Source organism: Sus scrofa, chromosome 6 (assembly GCF_054392235.1).
Source record: "Sus scrofa isolate SSC_HxYL_T2T_F1_AM1 chromosome 6, Sscrofa_HxYL_maternal_Yorkshire_Landrace_v2.0, whole genome shotgun sequence".
In the NCBI taxonomy this organism is placed as follows: Eukaryota; Metazoa; Chordata; class Mammalia; order Artiodactyla; family Suidae; genus Sus; species Sus scrofa.
Genome location: NC_139388.1, coordinates 21,327,873 through 21,349,342, shown reverse-complemented (window position 1 = coordinate 21,349,342; position 21,470 = coordinate 21,327,873). Strand labels below are relative to the sequence as shown.

The 21,470-nt window shown below is 44.6% G+C and overlaps 1 protein-coding gene across 2 annotated transcripts; it reads left to right on the top strand.

The window, feature by feature from the left end:
• The first annotated feature begins 298 nt into the window (after positions 1–298).
• On the top strand, positions 299–20,766 carry CFAP20 (cilia and flagella associated protein 20). 2 transcript variants are annotated; one of them, XR_014804863.1, is made up of 7 exons: positions 299–605; positions 11,100–11,179; positions 11,878–11,989; positions 13,364–13,552; positions 13,906–14,016; positions 14,542–14,728; positions 18,968–20,766. XR_014804863.1 is itself a non-coding variant. In NM_001244786.1 (6 exons), exons 1-6 carry the CDS (start codon positions 522–524, stop codon positions 14,545–14,547), a joined length of 582 nt encoding a protein of 193 aa, NP_001231715.1. In that variant the 5' UTR covers positions 299–521; the 3' UTR covers positions 14,548–14,973. The 2 variants fall into 2 exon arrangements, 1 of the variants encoding a protein (NP_001231715.1); NM_001244786.1 differs by lacking the exon at positions 18,968–20,766 and having other exon boundaries at positions 14,542–14,973.
• Positions 20,767–21,470: the final 704 nt, after the last annotated feature.

Sequence of the window (21,470 nt, the reverse complement as noted above, 5' to 3'; positions counted from 1 at the left end):
TTCCCATGACACTGGGCAGATGCTAACAACTCATTCTATAACCTTGTGTCTCCTTCCGCTTTCTAGAAGCCGCTCTGAGACAACGATGGGAAAATAGTCCCTTGGCAACGAGGTTCTTTTTTCCAGACGGCGGAACTAGGGCGGGGCTTAAGAGCGGAAGAAACAGGAAGTCCGTGATCCCTGTGGCAGGATTGGGCCCCGCTCTCTCGGGGGCGAGCTCAAGCTGGCGGAGGGATCCACCTCTGGCGGCGGGCGGCCCACCGCCTCTATTTAAGGAAGGGAGAGAGGCGCAGGCGGCAGTTGCTGTGGTGTCGGTGCTGAGGTGGCTTCGTTCTTCTGCTAGTGAGCCTCGCGGATGTAGAGTTCCGCGTCTAAGTCCTGCTGTCTGCGGCTACCAATTGGGAGGTCAGGAGCGCAGGGTACTTTCTTTGGGCCAGAGCCGGCCCCCTTTTTTGCCTTCGCCACTAAGTGAAGCCATTTAGGTCAGCTTCCGCGCGGCTGAGGAGAAGGCCGCCGGCGATATGTTCAAAAACACGTTCCAGAGCGGCTTCCTCTCCATTCTCTACAGCATTGGCAGCAAGCCCCTGCAAATCTGGGACAAAAAGGTCAGGGACTGGGGGCGGTGGCGGGGCGGGGTCCGCGGGCTGGGCCTGGTGTGGCGGGTAGTTATGTGGAGCTGGGGGAAGGCCGGGCGGTCGCTGCTGTGCCCCGTCCCCAGCCTGGCGTGACTGAGGGTCGACGAGGGAGCGTCGTGTAAGCAGCTGGAGTGCATGTGGAGTGGGCGTGGCTGGGCTTTAAGTGACCTGCGGCCGTGGTCCAGTTAGGACAGTGGTCCCTCTTTGCAGATTTGACTGGGTCACTGGATTCCTAACCTTCGGTTTCTGCATCTATAATATGGTGGGGTTGAATAGTGCCCGTTTCACAGCGTTGAAAAGCGTAAACTCACGTGATGTTGCTTTGGGGACGTGCACATGAATTGCTGTTCACTGATTTCACAAACATTTACTGATACCCTGTATTGTGCCAGGCCCTATGCTCGGCACTAGACACAGAACCTTTGTTCCAGGCGCCCTTACAGAGGCAAAGCCAGGACTCAGTTATGTTTGGGTTTCATTCATTTGCTCCCTTCCTCCCACTGATCCCGAACAAGCCAGAATTCGGTGGCCCTTGGCACTTGCTCCACACTCACTGTGACTTGGGGTCTGTACTCTGCCTTTCCTTATTTCTCCATCAGGAAAATTGCAAAATGGTGATAACGTCTTGTTTGGGTTAACAAGCACAGACCCAGGTAAAACCTCTTGTTTTTTTTTTTTTTTGTCTTTTTGCTATTTTTTGGGCCGCTTCCATGGCATATGGAGGTTCCCAGGCTAGGGGTCTAATGAGAGCTGTAGGCGCCGGCCTACGCCAGAGCCACAGCAACACCGGGTCCGAGCCTCGTCTGCAAACTACACCACAGCTCATAGTAACGCCAGATCCCCAACCCACTGGGCCAGGCCAGGGACCGAACCCGCAACCTCATGGTTCTTAGTTGGATTTGTTAACCACTGAGCCACGACGGGAACTCCTAAAACCTCTTCTTCATCATCACTCAGGTGTCAGCTGCATGATACTTTCACTGACCCCACGAAATGGTGACCTTGTCCATTTTTTGGAAGTTTTGAGCAGGGGGCATGTGTGTTTTGCAAGTACAGGTTGGTCTGCATTTGATTACTTTGATATTTTCTTTCTTATGCAAATTCCCAGGCAGTCTGTACCCTTCTTTGAAAAGAAGTTAATATAAGTGGAAGACAGGTGATTTAGGGTATAACCTTAGTACTGCCCTCCTCTTGGGAAAATGGAGAGAGGTGGTGTGCTGACTGCTGTTTTTACAGAGATGGATATGGGATAGTCCAAATAAGCAGTTTATTGGTAATGAGGTAAAGAATTTTGGATTTCACCTCAGAACAATTCCCTGTCTCCCCTTAGCGGAAAATGAGAGTTTTGTTTGGGCCACATAGAGACTTGGGGATAATAAGGACAGCCTCCTGCCTGTCCCCATTAGGCATTCTGAGAGCAGCTGTGGAGATGGTATGTTTACAGTGTCATTTTTATAAGATAGTTGAGAGATCTGAATAGAATTAGTTTGGCCTTATGCATATGTGAAAAACCTGACCCGCTCTTCTCTTTCACAGTGATTCTATCCACAAGCTAGAGCTAATGCCAAGAGTTCCTTATTTCAGAGGAAAGCAGTTCCTTAAGTGTTTTCCTACATCATTGAGCTTTTCAGTTCCATGGTTTTGTTCACAGTGGAATAAAAACCATTGTAAACTCTGAAATTTTACCTCTGCAAAGAGAACCCGGAATGAGTGTACCTGGAAACTTTGTAAGGATGATGGCTTCTCGGCTGTGGCTTCACTGAGTTATGGACAGTCAAAAGGCATGGAGAGAGTGGATTGTATGCCAGTTGAACTTGGAATTGTAACAGAAGTGTCAGTATGAGGCAGTTGAATTAGAGAATGGGAATTGATCTTGGAGGAGAGGTTTTCAGAGCAGGTCAGAGAATTTACTGACATTGCAAGAATTCCAGTGGTAGGGCCGTCTCAGCATTTCTGTTAGGTGAAACTTTTATCAAAGTTGTCCTGTTTTAACCTTTCTGGAATTGATCTTTTGCAGTGTGTTTTGTTTTCCAAATGCAGCTTTTTGGCTAGTCAACATGTTTACACATGGAATATAAAAGCAAAGTAACCATGGTGCATCATGTCCCTTAGCAACGCCGCTAGAGGTCAGATGGTACCCTAATGACATAAGCATGTGTGAAAACATCAACTGGCAGGATTATGTGGAGTAAACCGAGCAGGCAATTTGACAAAGAAAATCTTTAGAAGAATCCTCATTTTAAGCAAAATTTTCATAATATAAAAAGTAAATTATATGTGCTGTTCTTCTAATTTAGACTAGATTGAAAGGTACTTATCTGTGAAGTTTTTTTTCCCTTGTGGCAAAGGAAGGAAAAGGAGGAAAAAATGGGAAGTTTGGGGCCGCATCCATAGGCTTTGGTATATGTGTGCCTTTCCTCAGCTGTCTTATAAAGCCCTCAGGGGCGCTCCCTTTGTGGCTCGGCGGAAATGAATCTGACTAGCATCCGTGAGGACGCAGGTTCGATCTCTGGCCTCGCTCAGTGGGTTAAGGATCCGCAGTCACCGTGAGCTGTGTTGTAGGCCGAAGATGTGAATCAGATCTGGGGTTGCTGTGTGGCTGTGGCGAAGGCCAGGGGCTACAGCTCTGATTCAACCCTTAGACTGGGAACCTCCATATGCCGCCAATGTGGTCTAGTATGACACCCCCCCCCCCAAAAAAAAGGATAACCTGAAAGTTGAGAGTTAGGTTTTATTTGGGGCAAAATTAGAGCTTAAGAAGCACAGGGAGACAGCATCACAGGTAGCCCTGAGACACCTCTCCGAGGCAGCGAGGAGGAAGCCCGAATTATAAAGGAGTTTTTGCAACAAAGGTCAGGTAGCAGGAACAAAAGAGGCCTGGGCTTACTGAAATCCTTCCTTTGATATGCACTTCCACTATCGGGACCTGTATCCTGAATTTTCACAGCCTATGGGACTCACCAGCTCTCAACCTTGAGGTGACTGCCTTCACAGATGACAGTGACATTCTTTGTTTTATCCTTAACTACATAGCTCTGAAATACCACCCAAAGAGGAAAAGGAGGAATATTAGGATATGAGAAAGGTGAGGGGTAGGTGCATGCAGTCATGCACACTTTTTTTTTTTTGCTTTTTAGGGCCAAACCCCAGCATGTGGAAGTTCCCAGGCTAGGGGTCTGAATCAGAGCTACAGCTGCTGGCCTACACCACAGGCACAGCCACACCAGATCTCAGTTGCGTCTGTGACCTACACCACAGTTCACAGCAATGCTGGATTGTTAACCCACTGATCGAGGCCAGGGATCAAACCCGAATCCTCATGGATCCTAGTCGGGTTCATTAACCACTGAGCCATGACCAGAACTCCCCATGCACAGATTTTAAAAAGTTTGCTTCTGGTCTCCTGGAGGTTACTACTAGTCACAGGGAGCAGACATCACCATGAAGGATTTTAGTGTTTTTCTAGATATGAGGAGATGCAAGAATTGGGCACATAAAATCTTCTCCTAAAAATAATCTATATGAAGACCTGTTTTTCCAGTTTTCCTGGAGTACAGAGTGCCTCCCTCCTGTTTTTCACCCTGAACTCTGACCCTTGGCACTGCTCATGTGGCAGCTGCAGTGGCTCATGATTTTTTTTTTTTTTTTTTTTGCTTTTTAGGGCTGCAGCCTCAGCATATGGAAATTCCCAGGCTAGGGGTCAAATCGGAGCTACAGGTGCTGGCCTACACCACAGCCACAGCAACGCCAGATCCTTAACCCACTGAGTGAGACCAGGGATTGAACCCACATCCTCATGGATCCTAGTTGGGTTTGTTAACCACTTAGCCACGAAGGGAAGTGCCATCATGATTTAATCCATGTAGAGGCTGATGGCAAGTGCCAAACTTCAGTTCATACTGCATATTTTGATTTCACAAAACTTGCCTATTCTTTCTGAGTTTATGGAGAGGGAATATTTGTAATCTGTTTACAGAGAAGAACAGTCTTGGAAAAATTAGGTTCAGCTTCTGTTTAGGCTCTGTATCTCCTTATGAATATAATGCCATATTTACAATACTAGTGAATTTGTAAACTCCAGTTTGTGGTTGTAGCTACATTTGTAACATCTGACACTCTGACGTTCTTAGCCCCTCTCCCATCTCATCATGCCAGTATCAGCTTAAATATTATTTCACTGGGAAGTAAAGTTAGGTCTCCCCTGTGCTCCTGTGGCACTCTATATCACACTGTATGGCAGTTGCTTATTGTATTTTTCCTGTTAAACTACAGATTCCTTTAAGGGGAGAATGGTATCTTACCTTGAAACATTAGTGCTAGAGTGTGATCAGTCACCTTGGATTTGCATCCTGACTGTCCTGTGCTGTGTAAACATTGGGCAAGTACTTAAATATTCAGTTTTCTCATCTTGTAATAAAGCCACTTCATTCTAATGCTTATGGAGATTAAATAAAGATATATATCAAATGCTTAGCAACAGCGATGGATACAGTATTAAATAGGACAAGGAACTGAGGCTTTTGCTTAAGAGTAAGTGAGAAATTTATAACTAAGCCCAGTATTCAAATGCATAGGAATAGGAATTTCAGTAAAACCAGACTTTTAAAATTAGAATAATTTAGTCATTGTACCATGGCTTTCCCAGTCCAAAACTTTAATGTGGCTCTAAGGCCGTGCAGCTCGTGATCTGGTGCCCATCTAACTAGTTCTCAAGGCTCACCTACGTCAGAATCCCCCTCTTAGCAGTGACCACCACAAAGCTGAAAGAAGTCTGTTCTCGCTCAGCTTCAGGCTTTTGTACTTGCTGGTCCCTCTGCTATGACCCTCTCTTCCTCTTCATTAGTCTCTAGGTCACAAATCAGAGGTACTTACTCAGGTTAAGTTAATTTATATCCACTTATAGAACCTCTGTTTCCTCCTCATCACACTGGTCAGACTTGAAATTAGCTTCTCAAGATCTGTATTCCTGGCTGGACTGTAAGCTTCATGATAGAGACCTTTGTAATTTCTCAAATCAAGAGCTTAGAAGAAATTGAAGATTTCTTAATACTCCTGTAACTTCTGGAACCAGCAAATATTACATTATTAAAGAACTCTCATGCTTAATTTAAACATTACTTATGGTTTGTAAAAAAAAAAAATACGAGGAGGTTCTATTCCCACTAATACCTTTGTAAAACATAAAATTTTCAGTTTCTACTGGTAATATTCAAGAAGTCTATTAGATGAGAATGTTTCATACAGCTTCTCTTTCTATCCTCTCACCTTGTCTTTCTCTCAGCTGCTACTGAGTCTCTCCTATTCCCAAAGGAAGTATTAGAACCGGAGTTCTTGTGGTTGTTGCTGGAAAATATTAGATTCCCATTCCCTAGTTTTAAAAATGAACAAAATCTCTCCAGAAAAAAGATTCCCCCATTCTGGCTTTCAATTAGTAGACTTTGTTGGTACATGTTAAACTAATGCAGTTTCCAGTAGTAGAATTGAGAGCATTTTGTACCTGAGGGTATTACAACGAATTTTTTCAGATTATCCCTAGGTCAATCTGAGGATGTTCTTCAATATTCCAAATATTAGCTTTTACTGTAATTGGGCGAAGGCATGGGTTTTAGTTACACTTGCCCTTTCAAGGAATTGTTAGGAAGAGACTGGTTGGAAATACACATAACTGTCCTTTAACTAAGAGGCTGTTTGTAAATGCACAGATTTGCCTGTATGCTGTCTTTATTGTCTGTCACTGTTCAGTGCCACAACGGAAGAGAGAAGCCTTTGCCCCACTGGAGTCTGCAAGGCCCAGGCCTTGAGTCAGAGCTATACCCAGCTTTCCCCACAGAGGTCTCCCTCTGCCTGTTTTCTAACTTAAGAGCCCAGCCCTTAGCCCAGGGCAGAAACTTTCCTGCTGAAATGGACTGCTCTAATGGCTTAATGTAAATTGGAACATGTGTCATTAAGACTAGGATGCCAGATGGCTGAGTGCTCAGCTGTCTGCCAGGATAAGTGGGTGGAGCCAGAAAAAAAGAAAGGTAGGAGTAGGAATGGGTGCAACTCACTCGTGTTATTTTTAAAGCACTTGACAAAATATAGAGCATTGGCCAGCTTCCTTCCTATACCAGGAGTACTTCCCCCCCCTCAGCTTGATCTTTCTCCCTGAGGATTAGTGTGTGTGGGGGGGGGGGGGCAACCAGTGTTCTTTATTGGTTGCCCTAGCAACCAGGGAAAGCTTAAGAGAATGGTTGCAAGAAGGGCTTGAGGGTTCACTTCATGATGTCTGCAAAGGCGGAGAATCATTCTGATTGTTAATTGCCACTAGCCTGTGCTCTGAAGCTTCTAAAGTACCTCCAGCTTGTAGTTTGGGAGAGAAGGGGAGAAGCTCATGAAATTTTAAAATGTAAGATGGGCTTTATTTATTATTATTATGGGTGTGGGAGGAATAAAACACTTATAGGTCGCACTGTGGAAATGTGTCATATAAAAAGGAATAAGTCAGAAACAATCGGCACCTTCTAATTTAGAGGGGGAAGTAAAATAAAAACTATTTGAACCAGGATCAGTAAGTGCTGACCAGTTCATTTTATCTTCATTTCAAAGCCAGGCCTGCCCCGTGGCCTCTGAACTGCAAGGGACTAAAGAAAGGAAGTTGATGCTTTCTGAGGCCTGTGTCTTGTTATACATGTTTGTTGGAAGTTGGACTGGGGAGGAGGGGTTGCTTCCTGAAAGATCTTTACAGTTTAAGGCAGTGACAGCCAGATTACCAGGGTGATTGGGAGGCCTTGTCCCAAATTGTCCACCTCTTTCTCCCCTTTGATCCTAGTTTTATAGCCTAGAGAGAGGTTTTGGGAGCTTTCCCACCCTTTAAGTGCTTATATCTCTGATTAATTGCACCCCTGCCTGCACTCTACTCTTTTCTTCCAATGAATTTTTATTTGTAGCCCTTTGAATTTAATAAAGAAAAAAATCATAATTCACTAAGAAATCAACTTAATTTGATTTTAAAGCTCTGGCAGCTTGTGATATGAGAACACTTGTGTTTTTCTTCTTTAAGGACTGAACATTGTCCTTGGGCAAAGCCCTATTTAGCTTGTTCTCCCCACCAGGCAGGTTAAACCCCTAGAGACTGGTGGGCATTCCTTCAAAGAGCTGCCTTTTTCCCCTCTGAGGTCTCTTGTTTTGTGGACTAGGTTAGTTCATTTTGTGAGAATTAAGTTTGTGAGTGCAGTTGTTGGTGTGTTGTGAAAGAATTTTTTCTTTTTTTTAATTGGTTGTACCTGTGGCTTTTGGGAGTTCCCGGGCCAGGGATTGAATTCAAGCCACAGCTGCAACCTTCCTGTGGCTTTCACCCACTGTGCCAGGCTAGGGATTGAACCCAAGCTGCTGCAGGCACATTCTTAACCCACTGCTCCATGGTGGGAACTCTGCAGTTTCTCCTTAGAAGTTATTGAAAGTTAGCTTACCTCTGGGACGAAGTATAAGAATACACAAAGTCTATTTTGGTTTTCGGTCTGTGGGCTTCTGTGTGCACGTAAGGCATTGTTTTCTTCTGAATGGTCACATTTCAGAGTCATCTGCTATAAACCTTGAGGTGGACAGAAGACAAGTTTCCTAACATTTCCTTCCTGTGCAATCTGGCTGGGCTTTCTGGAGCTGAGGGAGGCTTCCCATTGACTCTGGTCTGATAGACCTTTGGGGATGTACGATTTGAGACCACACTTTATTTATTGCTTTTTAGGGTCACATTCATGGCGTATAGAAGTTCCCAGGCCAGGGTTCCCGTTGGAGCTACAGATGCTGGCTCATGCCACAGCCATACAGGATCTGAGCCACATCTGCAACCTATACCATAGCTCATGGCAACTCGGCATCCTTAACCCACTGAGTGAGGCCAGGGATTGAACCCTCATCCTCAGGGGTCCTAGTTGGTTCGGTAATTGCTGAGCCATGATAGGAACTCCCTGAGGGCACACTTTAAAACAGTGTTGGATAAATAGCAACATATTGCCTTTTAGCAATTATAGTCCTTGGGCCCTAATTACTTAATCCTTTCCATTTAACCATCTGTTTGGTTTGTTGGATTCTGTACCTTTTTAAGAAAGAATGAAGTTATGGAGAATAATTAGTGATGTTTTAAAATTAGCATTTGCTTATTGTTGAAATATTGCCAGTTCTTAACAATGTGACTACATCATATTATTTGGAAAAAATTTCTTGATGAATTCCTCCTTCACCAGCAAGTCTGCCTGCTTGTCCACAACAGCTGTGGGCTAGCAAATAGAGGAGGAATATTGCCACTTTGGGAGCATTTATATGGGGAATGAGGTGGGCAGTGTTGGCATGTGCAATACAGATCCAAGCCTTTGTGCTCTTAATCTTCCTTGGAAAGAGGCCCAGAATTCAAAGCAAGAGGGCATTAGATGTCGCCAGCTTTGTTTGAGAAGCACTTCAGTGTGATGTTTGTGACTTGAGAATCCAGAAATGCTACATTGGCAGAGATCTGGGGTACATCCACCCAGCATTCTGTCTCTGACAATGGGTACCAAAGGATGATTTGTGGGAAGGCATTCTTCATGCTGGCAACCTCACCAGCTTTGTGATATAACCTAGGATCTCTGGTAATGGTCCATGGTGGATTGTATCCAGGAATTTTTTTAAAAATCCTCCTTAAATCTCTTCATCTGTGCCAACTTTTAGGGTGACAGATTCCAGAAGTCAGCAAATATTTGAATGCTTAGTTTATGCCTAGCAGAGTACTAAACATTATGGAACAGAAACAATGCTTAATATTTGATCCTTTCCCTTGAGCTTATACTTTTTTAGGAGATAAGATTCAGTTGCATCTTGCAAAAAAGGATGAGCAGTAATATTAGATGTCACCTGGGGAACACCAAGCACACCACACGTGGATCACATTCATAGTAACAGAGCTCACAGAGACTTGATGTCTAAAGATAGAATGCCGTATTATGAATAATCAGTGTCGAACAACATGACTATCAGGCTTGACTCTGTATTCCCTCCCTACATGGAGATATAATGGAAAACCAAATGATGAGTCATTGACTATGACAGCCGCATTTTCACTTTAACTAGAAAAAGACCACATGCTGGTCTTTCTGGTGCATCCAGTGATGTGTTTCGTGTGTTTATACATTCAGCCCTAACAGTCCAACCCTGTCTCTGAAGTGCCTTTGCATGTCTGCTTTCCCCATATTGGGTGCTTGAATGTAATATTTGAAGATAATTGTGCTTTCCTAAATATTTTTGAGAGGAAGAGTCCATATTAATATTGATTCCTGGAGTTCCCGTCGTAGCGCAGTGGTTAACGAATCCGACTAGGAACCATGAGGTTGCGGGTTCGATCCCTGCCCTTGCTCAGTGGGTTAACGATCCGGCGTTGCCGTGAGCTGTGGTGTAGGTTGCAGACGCAGCTCGGATCCCGCGTTGCTGTGGCTCTGGCGTAGGCCGGTGGCTACAGCTCCGATTCGACCCCTAGCCTGGGAACCTCCATATGCCGCGGGAGCGGCCCAAGAAATAGCAAAAATAACAACAACAACAACAACAAAAAGACAAAAGACAAAAATATATATATATATATTGATTCCTCTCCATTATGTACCTCCTACATATGCACCAAACAATACAAAACAATGTAGGATGAAGTACTAAATTATGTGTCTAGGCTGCATGAGCCAGAAAAACAAATCATAAGAGAGGTTGGTGTGGGCTGAAAATGCTAAGTAAAGAAGGCTTCTGTGTGTGACACAGATGGGACTTGAATTCATTCTTGAAAAAGTAGAAACTCAGGGAAAAGAAGATAAGGAAGCATGAAGTAAGAATAAACCTGAAGTAGGAGTAATACTTTCAGTAATACTTTCATACTTTCATTACCACCCTCCTCAGTGACACTCAGCATTTGACCATTCTCACCAAAGAAGTGTATGAGGCAGTATAGGCAGTGGAAAGCCTGGTCATTAATCCTGCCTCTGACTTAGGATCTGTTCTCTGCACTCCCTGGGTGTCTTGTCCACATCTGTAAAGTGGAAACTACCTTGTGATTTTCGTTGCTGTTAGGATTGAAATTGTTGTTGTTCAGAATAATAATAATAATAATAATAATAATAATAATGTTCAGAATGATAATAATAATAATGTTGTTCAGAATAATAATGCATAGTAGACACTTGGTAAACGTTAGCTGAATCTGAATCTAAATTGAGTTCATTTCTTTGGGGAGAAGTTTGTCCTGATTCATAGATTGCCAGGTTACTCTCAATTCCTGTGGTGGTTGGGCAGGGCCTGTATAGAGGTAACAGCATGTCTTACTTATATAAGCTTCAGCATACCATGTCACAGACTTCTGTGTTATGCTTCTTGGGCTACTGCAGTTTTCTTTAAATAATCCTATTCCGTTTTCAAAATCTTAGTTATTGTGAAATATTTCAGTATTAAGCAGTCTAATTTTCTTCCTTGTAGGTGAGGAATGGCCACATCAAAAGAATCACTGATAATGACATCCAGTCCCTGGTGCTAGAGATTGAAGGAACAAACGTCAGGTAGGTTGTCACTCTTCTCCCAGAGACATTGTATGCCAGAGGAGCAGTACATCATAGAGGTATTTAAAGGCACGGACTCAGAGTCAGACTGCCTGGTGTGAATCTAGCTCTGCCACTAAGTTCACCTTGGGCAAGCTACTTTAATTCCTCAGGATTTCGTTTCTTCATTTGTAAAATGGGGATGATAATAGTACATCTCCCTTCGAGAGTTATTGTGAAGATTAAATCAATTAATGTGTGTAAAACACTTAAAACCTGCTTACTACATAGTAAGAACTGTGTAAATCTTAGTTATTAATATTTAACCAAGGTTATTGTGGGAGTAGGGGTGTTGTCATTAGTCAACTGATGAGTGGGCAGTGTAGTTTTCAGTGCCAGAATGGTCTTAGTATTGATTTCTATAATTTCATAGTTTCTTAGACCAGAATTCTCACTGGAAGAACTTCATCAGATCCACTAGTCCGGTTTTGTTTTTCAGATAGTTTATTGCTGATGTCTAGTGCTACATTAAGCTTTTGTTTCAGAGTCCACATTTTTAAAGCACTAGCGTAACTTAAAGGTTGAGGGATCATTGGCTGATGTATCTAGATCTTTTAGATCTGCCTTCCAGTTGATGCTCTTGGGCTGAATGTTATTGTTGTGCATACTACAAAGGAAAAGGCCAGTAGTGTGTTTATTGGTGTTTCCTCTTTCTACAGCACCACATATATCACATGTCCTGCAGACCCAAAGAAAACATTGGGAATTAAACTTCCCTTCCTTGTCATGATTATCAAAAACCTGAAGAAATATTTTACCTTTGAAGTGCAGGTAAGTATGTGCATATGGCTGTACCAAAGAGGTGTCCTGTCAGTTTATAGGAAAAAAGTGGCCCTAGGAAAGTATCTTCATCCTTTTGTGTGTCTTCTTTTCTGCCTCTACTGTACACTTGATGCAGCCATTATTATTGTTACGTAATTTTGGTATTAGTAATCAAAATTTAATGCCAAGTTTTAAGAACAGCAGTAAGCACTAGAAAATCTAATTAATAGCTGCAAGATTTTGGAGTTCCGGCTATGGGGCAGTGGGTTAAGAATCCGACTGCAGGGAGTTCCTGTCATGGCACAGCAGAACCAAACCTGACTAGGAACCATGAGGTTGTGGGTCCAATCCCCGGCCTTGCTCAGTGGGTTAAGGATCTGGCCTTGCTGTGAGCTATGGTATAGGTCACAGAAGTGGCTCAGATCCTGCATTGCTGTGGCTGTGGTGTAGGCCGGCAGATGTAGCTCTGATTGGACCCCTAGCCTGGGAACCTCCATATGCTGTGGATTCGGCCCTAAAAAAGAAAAAAGAAAAAGAAAAAAAAAAAAAAAAGACTGACTGCAATGGCTCGAGTTGCTGAAGAAACACAGCTTTGATCCTCAGCTCGGTGCAGTGGGTTAAAGGATCCAGCATTGCAGCAGCTGTGGCCTGAGTCACAGTTGTGGCTTAGATTCAATCCCTGGCCCAGGAACTTTGATATGCTGTGGATGTGGCCAAAAAAAAAAAAGGAAAGAGGGAGTTCCCATTGTGGCTCAGTGGTTAACGAATCCGACTAGGAACCATGAGGTTGCAGGTTCAGTCCCTGGCCTTGCTCAGTGGATTAAGGATCTGGCGTTGCTGTGAGCTGTGGTGTAGGTCGCAGACGCAGCTCGGATCTCGCGTTGCTGTGGCTGTCGTGTAGGCCAGCGGCTACAGCTTCAATTAGACCCCTAGCCTGGGAACTTCCATATGCCCAGGGAGCGGCCCTAGAGAAGGCAAAAAGACAAAAAAAAAAAAGAAAGAAAAAAAATGGCTGCAAGATTCAAAGCTTGAGGGTTAGAGTAGTATCCATTTGGGAAATAACGAATACTGGGCTATTGTTTGTCTCTATTCTAGCATTTTAAATTTTTCAAAGGGAAGAATGTTTATAGAATTATTCTATGGTCTGAGGACCTGACGGATGTGTTATATGTCATAAGCAGCTGGTGTTGTCTTGGTAACAGACAAGATAAACTAGCTACTTCCGGGCCATCTGCATCCAGTGTGACCTGTATCTGTTCTGTTTATTCTCCCTTGGGTCTCTGCCTTGGGAAACCAGGCTGTGGGAGTTTCAGGTCCTTGTCTTACCAAGGTTATTTGCTTCTTCCAAGATGAAGTTATGTGATTCTTCTCTGTATTTCATAGGTACTAGATGACAAGAATGTGCGTCGACGGTTTCGGGCAAGTAACTACCAGAGCACCACCCGGGTCAAACCCTTCATCTGTACCATGCCCATGCGGCTAGATGATGGCTGGAACCAAATTCAGTTCAACCTGTCAGACTTTACTCGTCGGGCATATGGCACAAATTACATTGAGACCCTAAGGGTGCAGGTACTGGCTTTTTTCCCAGTTGGAGCCACAAATGGGAGAGGGGACCACGCTCTGTTTGTTACTGGCTTTTGGCTCATGACAGAACAGTGTGGGTTTCTGGCAAAAGTTCCCAAGTCACTGTCCAGGGGACTTTGACCTCATTGAGGCCCAGGAGCTACTAAGGAATCTGCTCAGATACAGTGGGAAAAGACAGCAGGCAAAATACCCCTCTTGTCAGAATCTACGCTAAGTCAAGGTGAGGAGATGCCAAAGAGATAACGCTTTGACAGCACCATGAGTGGGGCTCAAAGAGAATCAGGAAGAGAGGAAAGACAATCATACTTTGCTTCTTAAAATTAATCTTGCATCCACAGATCCATGCAAACTGTCGCATCCGACGGGTTTACTTCTCAGACAGACTCTACTCAGAAGACGAACTGCCAGCAGAGTTCAAACTGTATCTTCCAGTTCAGAACAAAGCTAAGGTAAGCCGGCCTTCCTCAGAGGAAGGCTAGACAGTGATTTGGAGGAGCTATGTCCCTGGAAAATGCTCTGTTCTACGAGTTAAGCTGCCGAGCCTTGTTGACATGGAGTATAGAGGACTTTTACATTGTAAGATCTTACTTAGGTCATCCACCACCAGCACTGAGTTAGGAATGATCCAGTGAACTGTTCTGTTACTACTGTCTCACCTCCACAAGGTGATCCAGTCCCTCCCTGGGGGGGGCAGTGGCACAGCGGTGTCCTGCTGCTTCCTGCTCATAGGCCTTCCTTGAAGAATGTCTTCCAGCGGAAGCTCTTCATCAGCCCCAGCCACTCTCAGACAATCAGTCCCCTCTGGTGCGGCGATGGGTGCTTATGTACCTTCCCACTGCTGACATATATGCATCTCCCCACAGTCAGCGTCCCTAGAGTGTAACAGAGGTTGGGGGTTAGTGGCACTGACCATCTGTTTTCTGATAATTTAAACTGATGCGTCTTTTGTATTTTTTTTTTCCTTTCCCCTCCAGCAATAACTGAAATGCAACTAAAGGAATAGATCCTGGATATGACTCTTAGTTTAAAGGAAAACTATCTGGAGGACAATGCAAAAAACATATATTTATCTTAGTTCACCGTACTGTGGTTCTTTTATCTTCTACTTCGCATCCCTTGTCATGGACACCAGTGACCGTGCCGTAATGCCATAATTGCATTGTAAGTACAGTGGAAGATAAACCGTCCTTTGATACATGAATGCTGGAGTTTATCTTGCTGCCTGCCTCAGTGTGTGGGGAGGTACATTTACCATGAACTTAGAGAATTAAGGATGTCCTAGAAGGCAATTTCAGACCAATATTTCTTCCTACAGTTCTTTGTTTTATATATTATCTAAATATATGTATATGCTGTGTAATACTCATAATCCGGAAATGAATAAAATGTTATATTCTTGGTTTGTACATTTGTGTCTTTTTTATGGTGACATTTCTCTTTCCTTATGAAAATAGAGCAGTTCCCATCTTGGCGCAGCGGAAACAAATCTGACCAGGAACCACGAGGTTGTGGGGTTCGATCCCTGGCCTTGCTCAGTGGGTTAAGGATCTGGCGTTGCCATAAAACTGTGGTGTAGGTCGCAGATGCGGCTCAGATCTGGCATTGTGGCTGTGGCACAGGCCAGCAGCTACAGCTCCAGTTAGACCCCTACCCTGGGGACCTCCATATGCCGTGGGTGCAGCCCTCAAAAGACGAAAAGAAAGAAAATAGAACTCTCTCCAAAGAATATCCCATACATCCATGCCGTGAAATAGTTTGCAGTAAGCACTTAAAGAACACATCTTACAGATGCTGTTTTGGAACAGCTTACAAGCTAAACAAAATGCAAAGAAACACGAATAGTGTAAGACTAGTAGAATCACCAGACTAGAGGTGAGTCCCATGTGGCGCTTTAGACAAAATACCATATATTCCAGGCAGCTCTTCAACATCTTAGGAAGGTGTCATGTTGGAGCCCCACGTGCTCTATTGTAACAGTCGGCACAGCTCGTGCTCCTCGGTACTGGAACAGTTCACTGTCTCCCTGTTGGAGATCTAGATGAAGTATTTGCCTTGAATTTAGAGGCTTAGAGGAAAAGTGTTTCTTTAAGCATTGGACTCACTTGAGAAAACTGGAACCTCACATCACTCCCTAGTCACACTTATCCTGGAGCACGTGCTCAGTTAGAGGAATGACTTGGCACAGATAAATTTGCAAAAGTTAAACCCTTATGTGATATAACTCTATCGTATGTAATATTTTGGGGAGAAAACCAGTTTGGAGAAGAGCATACGTAGCTATACCTAGATGATCTCATTAGGACACATTAAAACTATATACAGTGATTACATCTGGAAAGAATGGCTGTATTATTTCTTTTTTTGTACTCTAAAAATTTTTCTTTGAAAGGTAATATTTATGTAACAAGAATTTCAAAGTCAAAAAAGAACAAAAGGGAGTTCCTCCTGCTTCACAACAGGATTGGCAGTGTCTCTGCAATGCCAGGACGCAGGTTTGATCCCCAGCCTGACACAGTGGGTTAAAGGATCTGGCATTGCCACAGCCATGGCACAGGCTGCAACAGTGGCTCGGGGGTCTAACTGATCCCCTGGCCCAGCAACTCCATATGGCTCAAAGCGGCCAAAAAATAAAAAAAGACCTGGCTGTGAGTGGGTCATTAAAAAAAAAAAAAGAACAAAAGACCATCCTGTATACTGTTCTCTCCCCAACACTCGCTCTGGATTTGGTTTCATCCCACAGGATGAGGCTGGAATTCTGGGCATTGGCCATTTTGACTTTGATTAAAGGTAATAACACAGTGCTGAATTCTTCCTCATGGTTACTGCTTCCTGAGAAGTTCAGTGACAAGAAGCTCTGTTCTGCTGCATCCTAATCCTCCAGCGCGCTCTGGGTAAGCCTCCCGAACCTCTGAGTAGGGCAGGGCTGCAGAAGGTGGAGGGGCTGAGGGCAAAGTGCTCCTCTGCTACCTTAGACACTCACTGAGTTCTCACCTCTTACAGTGGTCCAGTGCCTGACACTTGGTGAGCTCAGTCAAAGCGACTCTGCCTTCCTCGTCCTGCTAACAGCTGGGCTGGAGCCACCATCACCATGGATGCCACCCCTGTCCTTGGAATGTCACCATCGTTCCACATGGCGGAGCACCCGTCAGCTCAGGTGACAACCCGCTAGCTCAGGACCAATGCCAGTTGCATCTGAAACTTATCCAGCTTCTCCATCCTTAGACACATTAGCATTGCTGTTGTTCGACACCTTGTGTCTGTCTCCCAAGCTTTCTGGGTTTCAGAGGGATCCTCATAAGCGGGTGGGTGGTGGTCAGGGGTTTCAACAGAACATCTTATCACTGGCCGCTCTGCAGTGAAATCTTCCCTCCAATCTGGAGTCTCTTGTGGGATGAAAGATGCTTTTGTGGAGGCGAGAAAACCCAGTTAACTTTTCATCTTTTCAGTGCCAGTGGCGTGCTCCTGGAAGTCCAGAGAAATACAGTAATGCACTCTCCTCCAACAGAGCCCCTTTCACCCTGAGGCGCTTGTCAGACTATGTATGGGGATTACCTCACCATCCTCTCTGGGTGGAAGGCAGCAGCTGCTGACTTCCCAGATGCTTCACATATCCATCCGAGAGGAAATGAGGGGGCGTTGAGGGTGATGGGATGTATTATCTAAGCTGGACCCAGGCCAGTGTGAATTGTGGCACCAATGACTGCTCTGCCCTCGGCTTTCCAGCTCATCAGGAAGACGCCAACGACTAATTATGAGGCCAAGGGAAGGAGGAAGGAAGGAAAGGAGAGGCTGCAGGGCCCAAAGGCCTCCTTCATGGAGATGGGGCCAGAGTGACCTTAGGTTGAGGAAATTGGAACAGGCAGTCATGTTACCTGACCCCTTGGAAATCATGGTTTGTTTTAGGAGGAGTTGCCTTCCAAAGGCTAGTGTTAGTTAATTGACATGAACTTGAGTGGACAGACATGCAACCCTTCCCAACAGAGCCCATCTTGGAGAGCAGATCCTGCTACAGCCCTTACCACTGCTTCCCCTGCAGTCAGGCCCCCTCCTGGGGCGTTTCTCAAGGAGGCAGGTGTGCCAGAGATCAGCCAAGTTAATTTCTCTAGCACTGCAGCAGCTTTAGCCCAAAGTCTCAGTTGTCAGGAATTCACTGGAAAAGGTCTTGGCATGCTTTTATCCAAGCCCTCTCTTTCCTGATTTTGCTAATGAGGACACTGTAGCCCAGAGATTTGGGATGGCTCCCCTAATAGTGGCAAGGGTGGAACAAGGGCCTGAATCACCTGATGGGAGTCATATGCCATCCTTGTCCTCCCTTGTGTTGGTGTCTCCCTGCTTCCTGTGTGGCTGGCTGTGTCCTTTTTGTCAAGACAGGTCAGATAAATGTCCACTGGGGAGGCTGGGCCAGGCCAGACTGGGCTGCTCAAGAGAACTTGAGGCCTAGACTCTGCTCTGCTTGTGCAGTGAGGGCTTGCCTGGTTCATCCCATCATGGTTGCACGTCAGCTGCGCTTCAGGGCCTGAGGCTTGAGGGTAAAAAGCTGTGGGGCAAAGTTTTGTGTCTAATGGATCATAAAAGTAACATAGACTCATGGGAAATTCAAACCGTACAAAGAATATGAAGAAAGATGGAAGTTCTTGTTCCCAAAAAAGTATTCAAATGGGTCAGGCCAGGTTTTAACTACTTGACCTGTATCGTTTTACTGAATTATCACAGCACTGAAACAGGAACAATTATTCTCATTTTACTGATAAGAAAATCAAGACATAGAGGTTAATGTACTCATGCTTACACGGTGATACCTCTGTTAGAAGCAAATTTCAACTCAGGCTATTTACCCTCTGTACTGGGCTGATAAATCACTTGACTTCTCTGACCCACTGTTTCCTCCTCCATAAAATTAGCTTCATGATAAAACGTGAAATTTACCTCAGAGCTGGGCTGGGAGAGCTATCCGCCTATGAACAATAGATTAGATTAGTTTTGTTAACTTCACACAGTGACATACTCTACAGAAATGAAAAGAACAAATTACCGCCAGGTGCGACAACAGAAGAACCACACAACCATAAAGCAGAGTGAAATCAGCAAGGTACAATATATTAGGGACGAATCCATTTCTATGCCGTTTTCTTTTCTTTTTCAGCTGCACCCATGGCATATGGAAGGGATCTAATCTGAGTTGCAGCCTGTGCCACAGCTGCAGCAACACTGGATCCTTAACCCACTGTGCCAGGCCAGGGATCAAACCTGTGCCACTGCAGGGACAATGCTGGATGGTTAACCCCCTGCACCACAGTGGGAACTCCTTTTCTATACAGTTTTTAAATAGACAAAACAATTAGGATGCATTTATAAACAACAATACCCCCTTATCCGCAGTTTTGCTTTTCCTGGTTTCAGTTACCCGAGGTCGACCGGAGTGCGAAATTTTTAATGGAAAATCCCATTAAAGGAAACAAACAATTCGTAAGTTTTAAACTGTGCGGCATTCTGAGTAGCACGAGGTACTGCCCCATCTGGGATCCCCAACCATCGACATTGTCATGGCTTGAAGATGCAGGATCCGCTGAAGCAGATGATCCTCCTCTGGATCGTCACAGGTCAGTAGCAGCCTAACACTGTGTCACCATGCCTGTGTCATTCACCTCACCTCATCTCAGCACATCGGCATTTTATCCTCTCACATCGCAAGAAGCATGAGTGCAGTACAATAAGATCATTTGGGAGCGAGACCAAATTCACATAACTTTTAATATTTTTATAATTTTTCTATTTTATTGTTAACGTCTTGCTGTGTCTAATTTATAAATCACACTTTATCATAGGCATTTATATTTCAGGAAAAAAAAAGCAGTATATATAGGATTTGGTACTATTTGTGGTTTCTGGCATCACTTGGGGTTCTTAGAACGTCTCCCTCTTGGAGATGGCTATGTGACAACAGGCAGAGGATTGAGCATCTCGAAACTCTGGAGAATGCTGTATCTAGAGAAGGGGTAGTTTAGGGGGTAGAGTCACGGGCGATGGGAGAGGCACTTCCGGGGCTTCCACAGACCACCAAGGCTTTATTTCCTAACCTGGGGAGTATTGGCACATAAATGTTTGCTTCATTACTATTGGAATTATGCGCAGTTGAATATATTCTTCTGATTCTAGTTCTCAATTTCCAAAAAAAAAAGTCAAATTTGAATTACTTAGTTCTGGCCTTTCAATAATGCAGGCTGTTGGTGCCCAGCTCATTCAACTGTGGATTCTCTTTCAGAAGATCTAAATCTAGCCCAGAAATCTATATGTTAATATCTTTCCCTGGTGATTTTTGGTGTTTCTGTCACTTGAAACTGCTGCAAGTTGGAGTGAGCAAGAGTTGGTGTGATACCTCTTAGTGTAGAGACAGATGCAGGGAGGGCCGAGAGCATAAAGCAGCCCACCCTGGCACATCTGCAGACAGCCACCCCCATCCCCCAAATCCTTAAGTTCCCTTTATACAAAAGTCTAGTATGTAACTTATATCTCTGTATCCTTTCTATAACTTGAAAATGTGGAGTCCTGTAATGCAAACTCCCAGTGCCTCTCAGCTGCAATAGAGGCCCTCCAACTTGTAAATCCGCAAGGCATTGAACATCTGGACAGAGCATGTGCCTTGGAAAAAGTGTGCTTCTTGGTATCCATGGTGTCTGCAGCAAAGCAAAACTGTGCAAGGGGTGGAATATGGAAACACGTTGGACAGAACCCTTATTAAAGGGTGTAAAGTGTCACTGAGAGCCTCTGCTCTTTTACTGCAGGAGGGTTATAAATATTAATAAGGGCCTTCGTGAGTTCTCTCATCACATGGGTTTCCCCCAACTGTTTTTTCCATAAAGTCTTAAGTTGCGAATCCTCCTGGTATTTGGAAAGGAATACAGTAAAATCAGGAAATAGAGCAGAATCGGTCCACATACACGCCAGCCTTTGGGTCCCAAGTCACTCTCAAAGATGTGTCCCCACCCGCAAGTCTGCTCACTTTGAAGCCTTCCTCAAGCATTCTTCCAAGCCCTGGGATTCTCTTTGGTATTAGAAACTGACGTAAGCCAACATGTCAGAGTCCTGGTAACTCTCGGGGGCCTCCAACTATCAGAGGTGGGCAAGCTGAATTCTCTCCCCTTCATGCTGGCTACCACATGGTGTGCTATGAAAGCAATTCTCAGATCGCTAATTCAAAATCGACAGGGCAGAGTTCCTACTGCGGCTCAGTGGGTTAAGAACCCAGCCGGTATCCATGAGGATGCAGGTTCAATCCCTGGCCTTGCTGCGAGCTGTGGTGTAGGTTGCAGATGTGGCTTGGATCTGACATTGCTATGGCTGTGGCATAGGCTGGCAGCTACAGCTTTGATTTGTCTTCTAGCCTGCGGACGTCCATAGGCCGTGGGTGCAGCCCCAAAAAGAAAAAAAAAGTTGATCAGTGCAAAATTGGCATGCTGAAAATATTCCTGCCATCTCCTCCTAAAGCTCAGTGAAGTGTCCTCGCCCTATCTCTTGATGCACTTTCGTGGGGAATGTAAGGATGTGTGGACAGTAGGATTGTACTGAGAAAGCAGGATTACATTCTTTGCTAAGTGTGTGCAATGGGAGGCAGGAAGGAGTTGCAGGTCCTTTCTGAGTTCCAGACTAAAAGGTTCTGAAGGTCTTAGATGGCCGGGCTTGCCAAATTCTTATGCCCCATTTCAGTGAGAACAGAGATACCTGTGTGTTCCTGGCCAGTCACATATTTTAGACTAGACTCATTTCACCAGTGGCAAGGTAGTTTTGATGTACTGCTTTTAGGGGGTAGAAACTCATTCCCAGAGGCTGTGCTCACTTCACTCCTTTGCTGGCAGAGGAGTAGAGGAGGGGAGATGCTCTCCCCCAGTCCTCAAACAGGAGACAT

Bases quoted from the DNA above. Each gene is read 5' to 3' on its own strand.
- CFAP20 (NM_001244786.1), top strand. From the start codon at position 522: ATGTTCAAAAACACGTTCCAGAGCGGCTTCCTCTCCATTCTCTACAGC. The intron at 606-11,099 runs GTCAGGGACTGG...TCTTCCTTGTAG, and splicing joins TGCAAATCTGGGACAAAAAG to GTGAGGAATGGCCACATCAA. The intron at 11,990-13,363 runs GTAAGTATGTGC...TGTATTTCATAG, and splicing joins ATTTTACCTTTGAAGTGCAG to GTACTAGATGACAAGAATGT.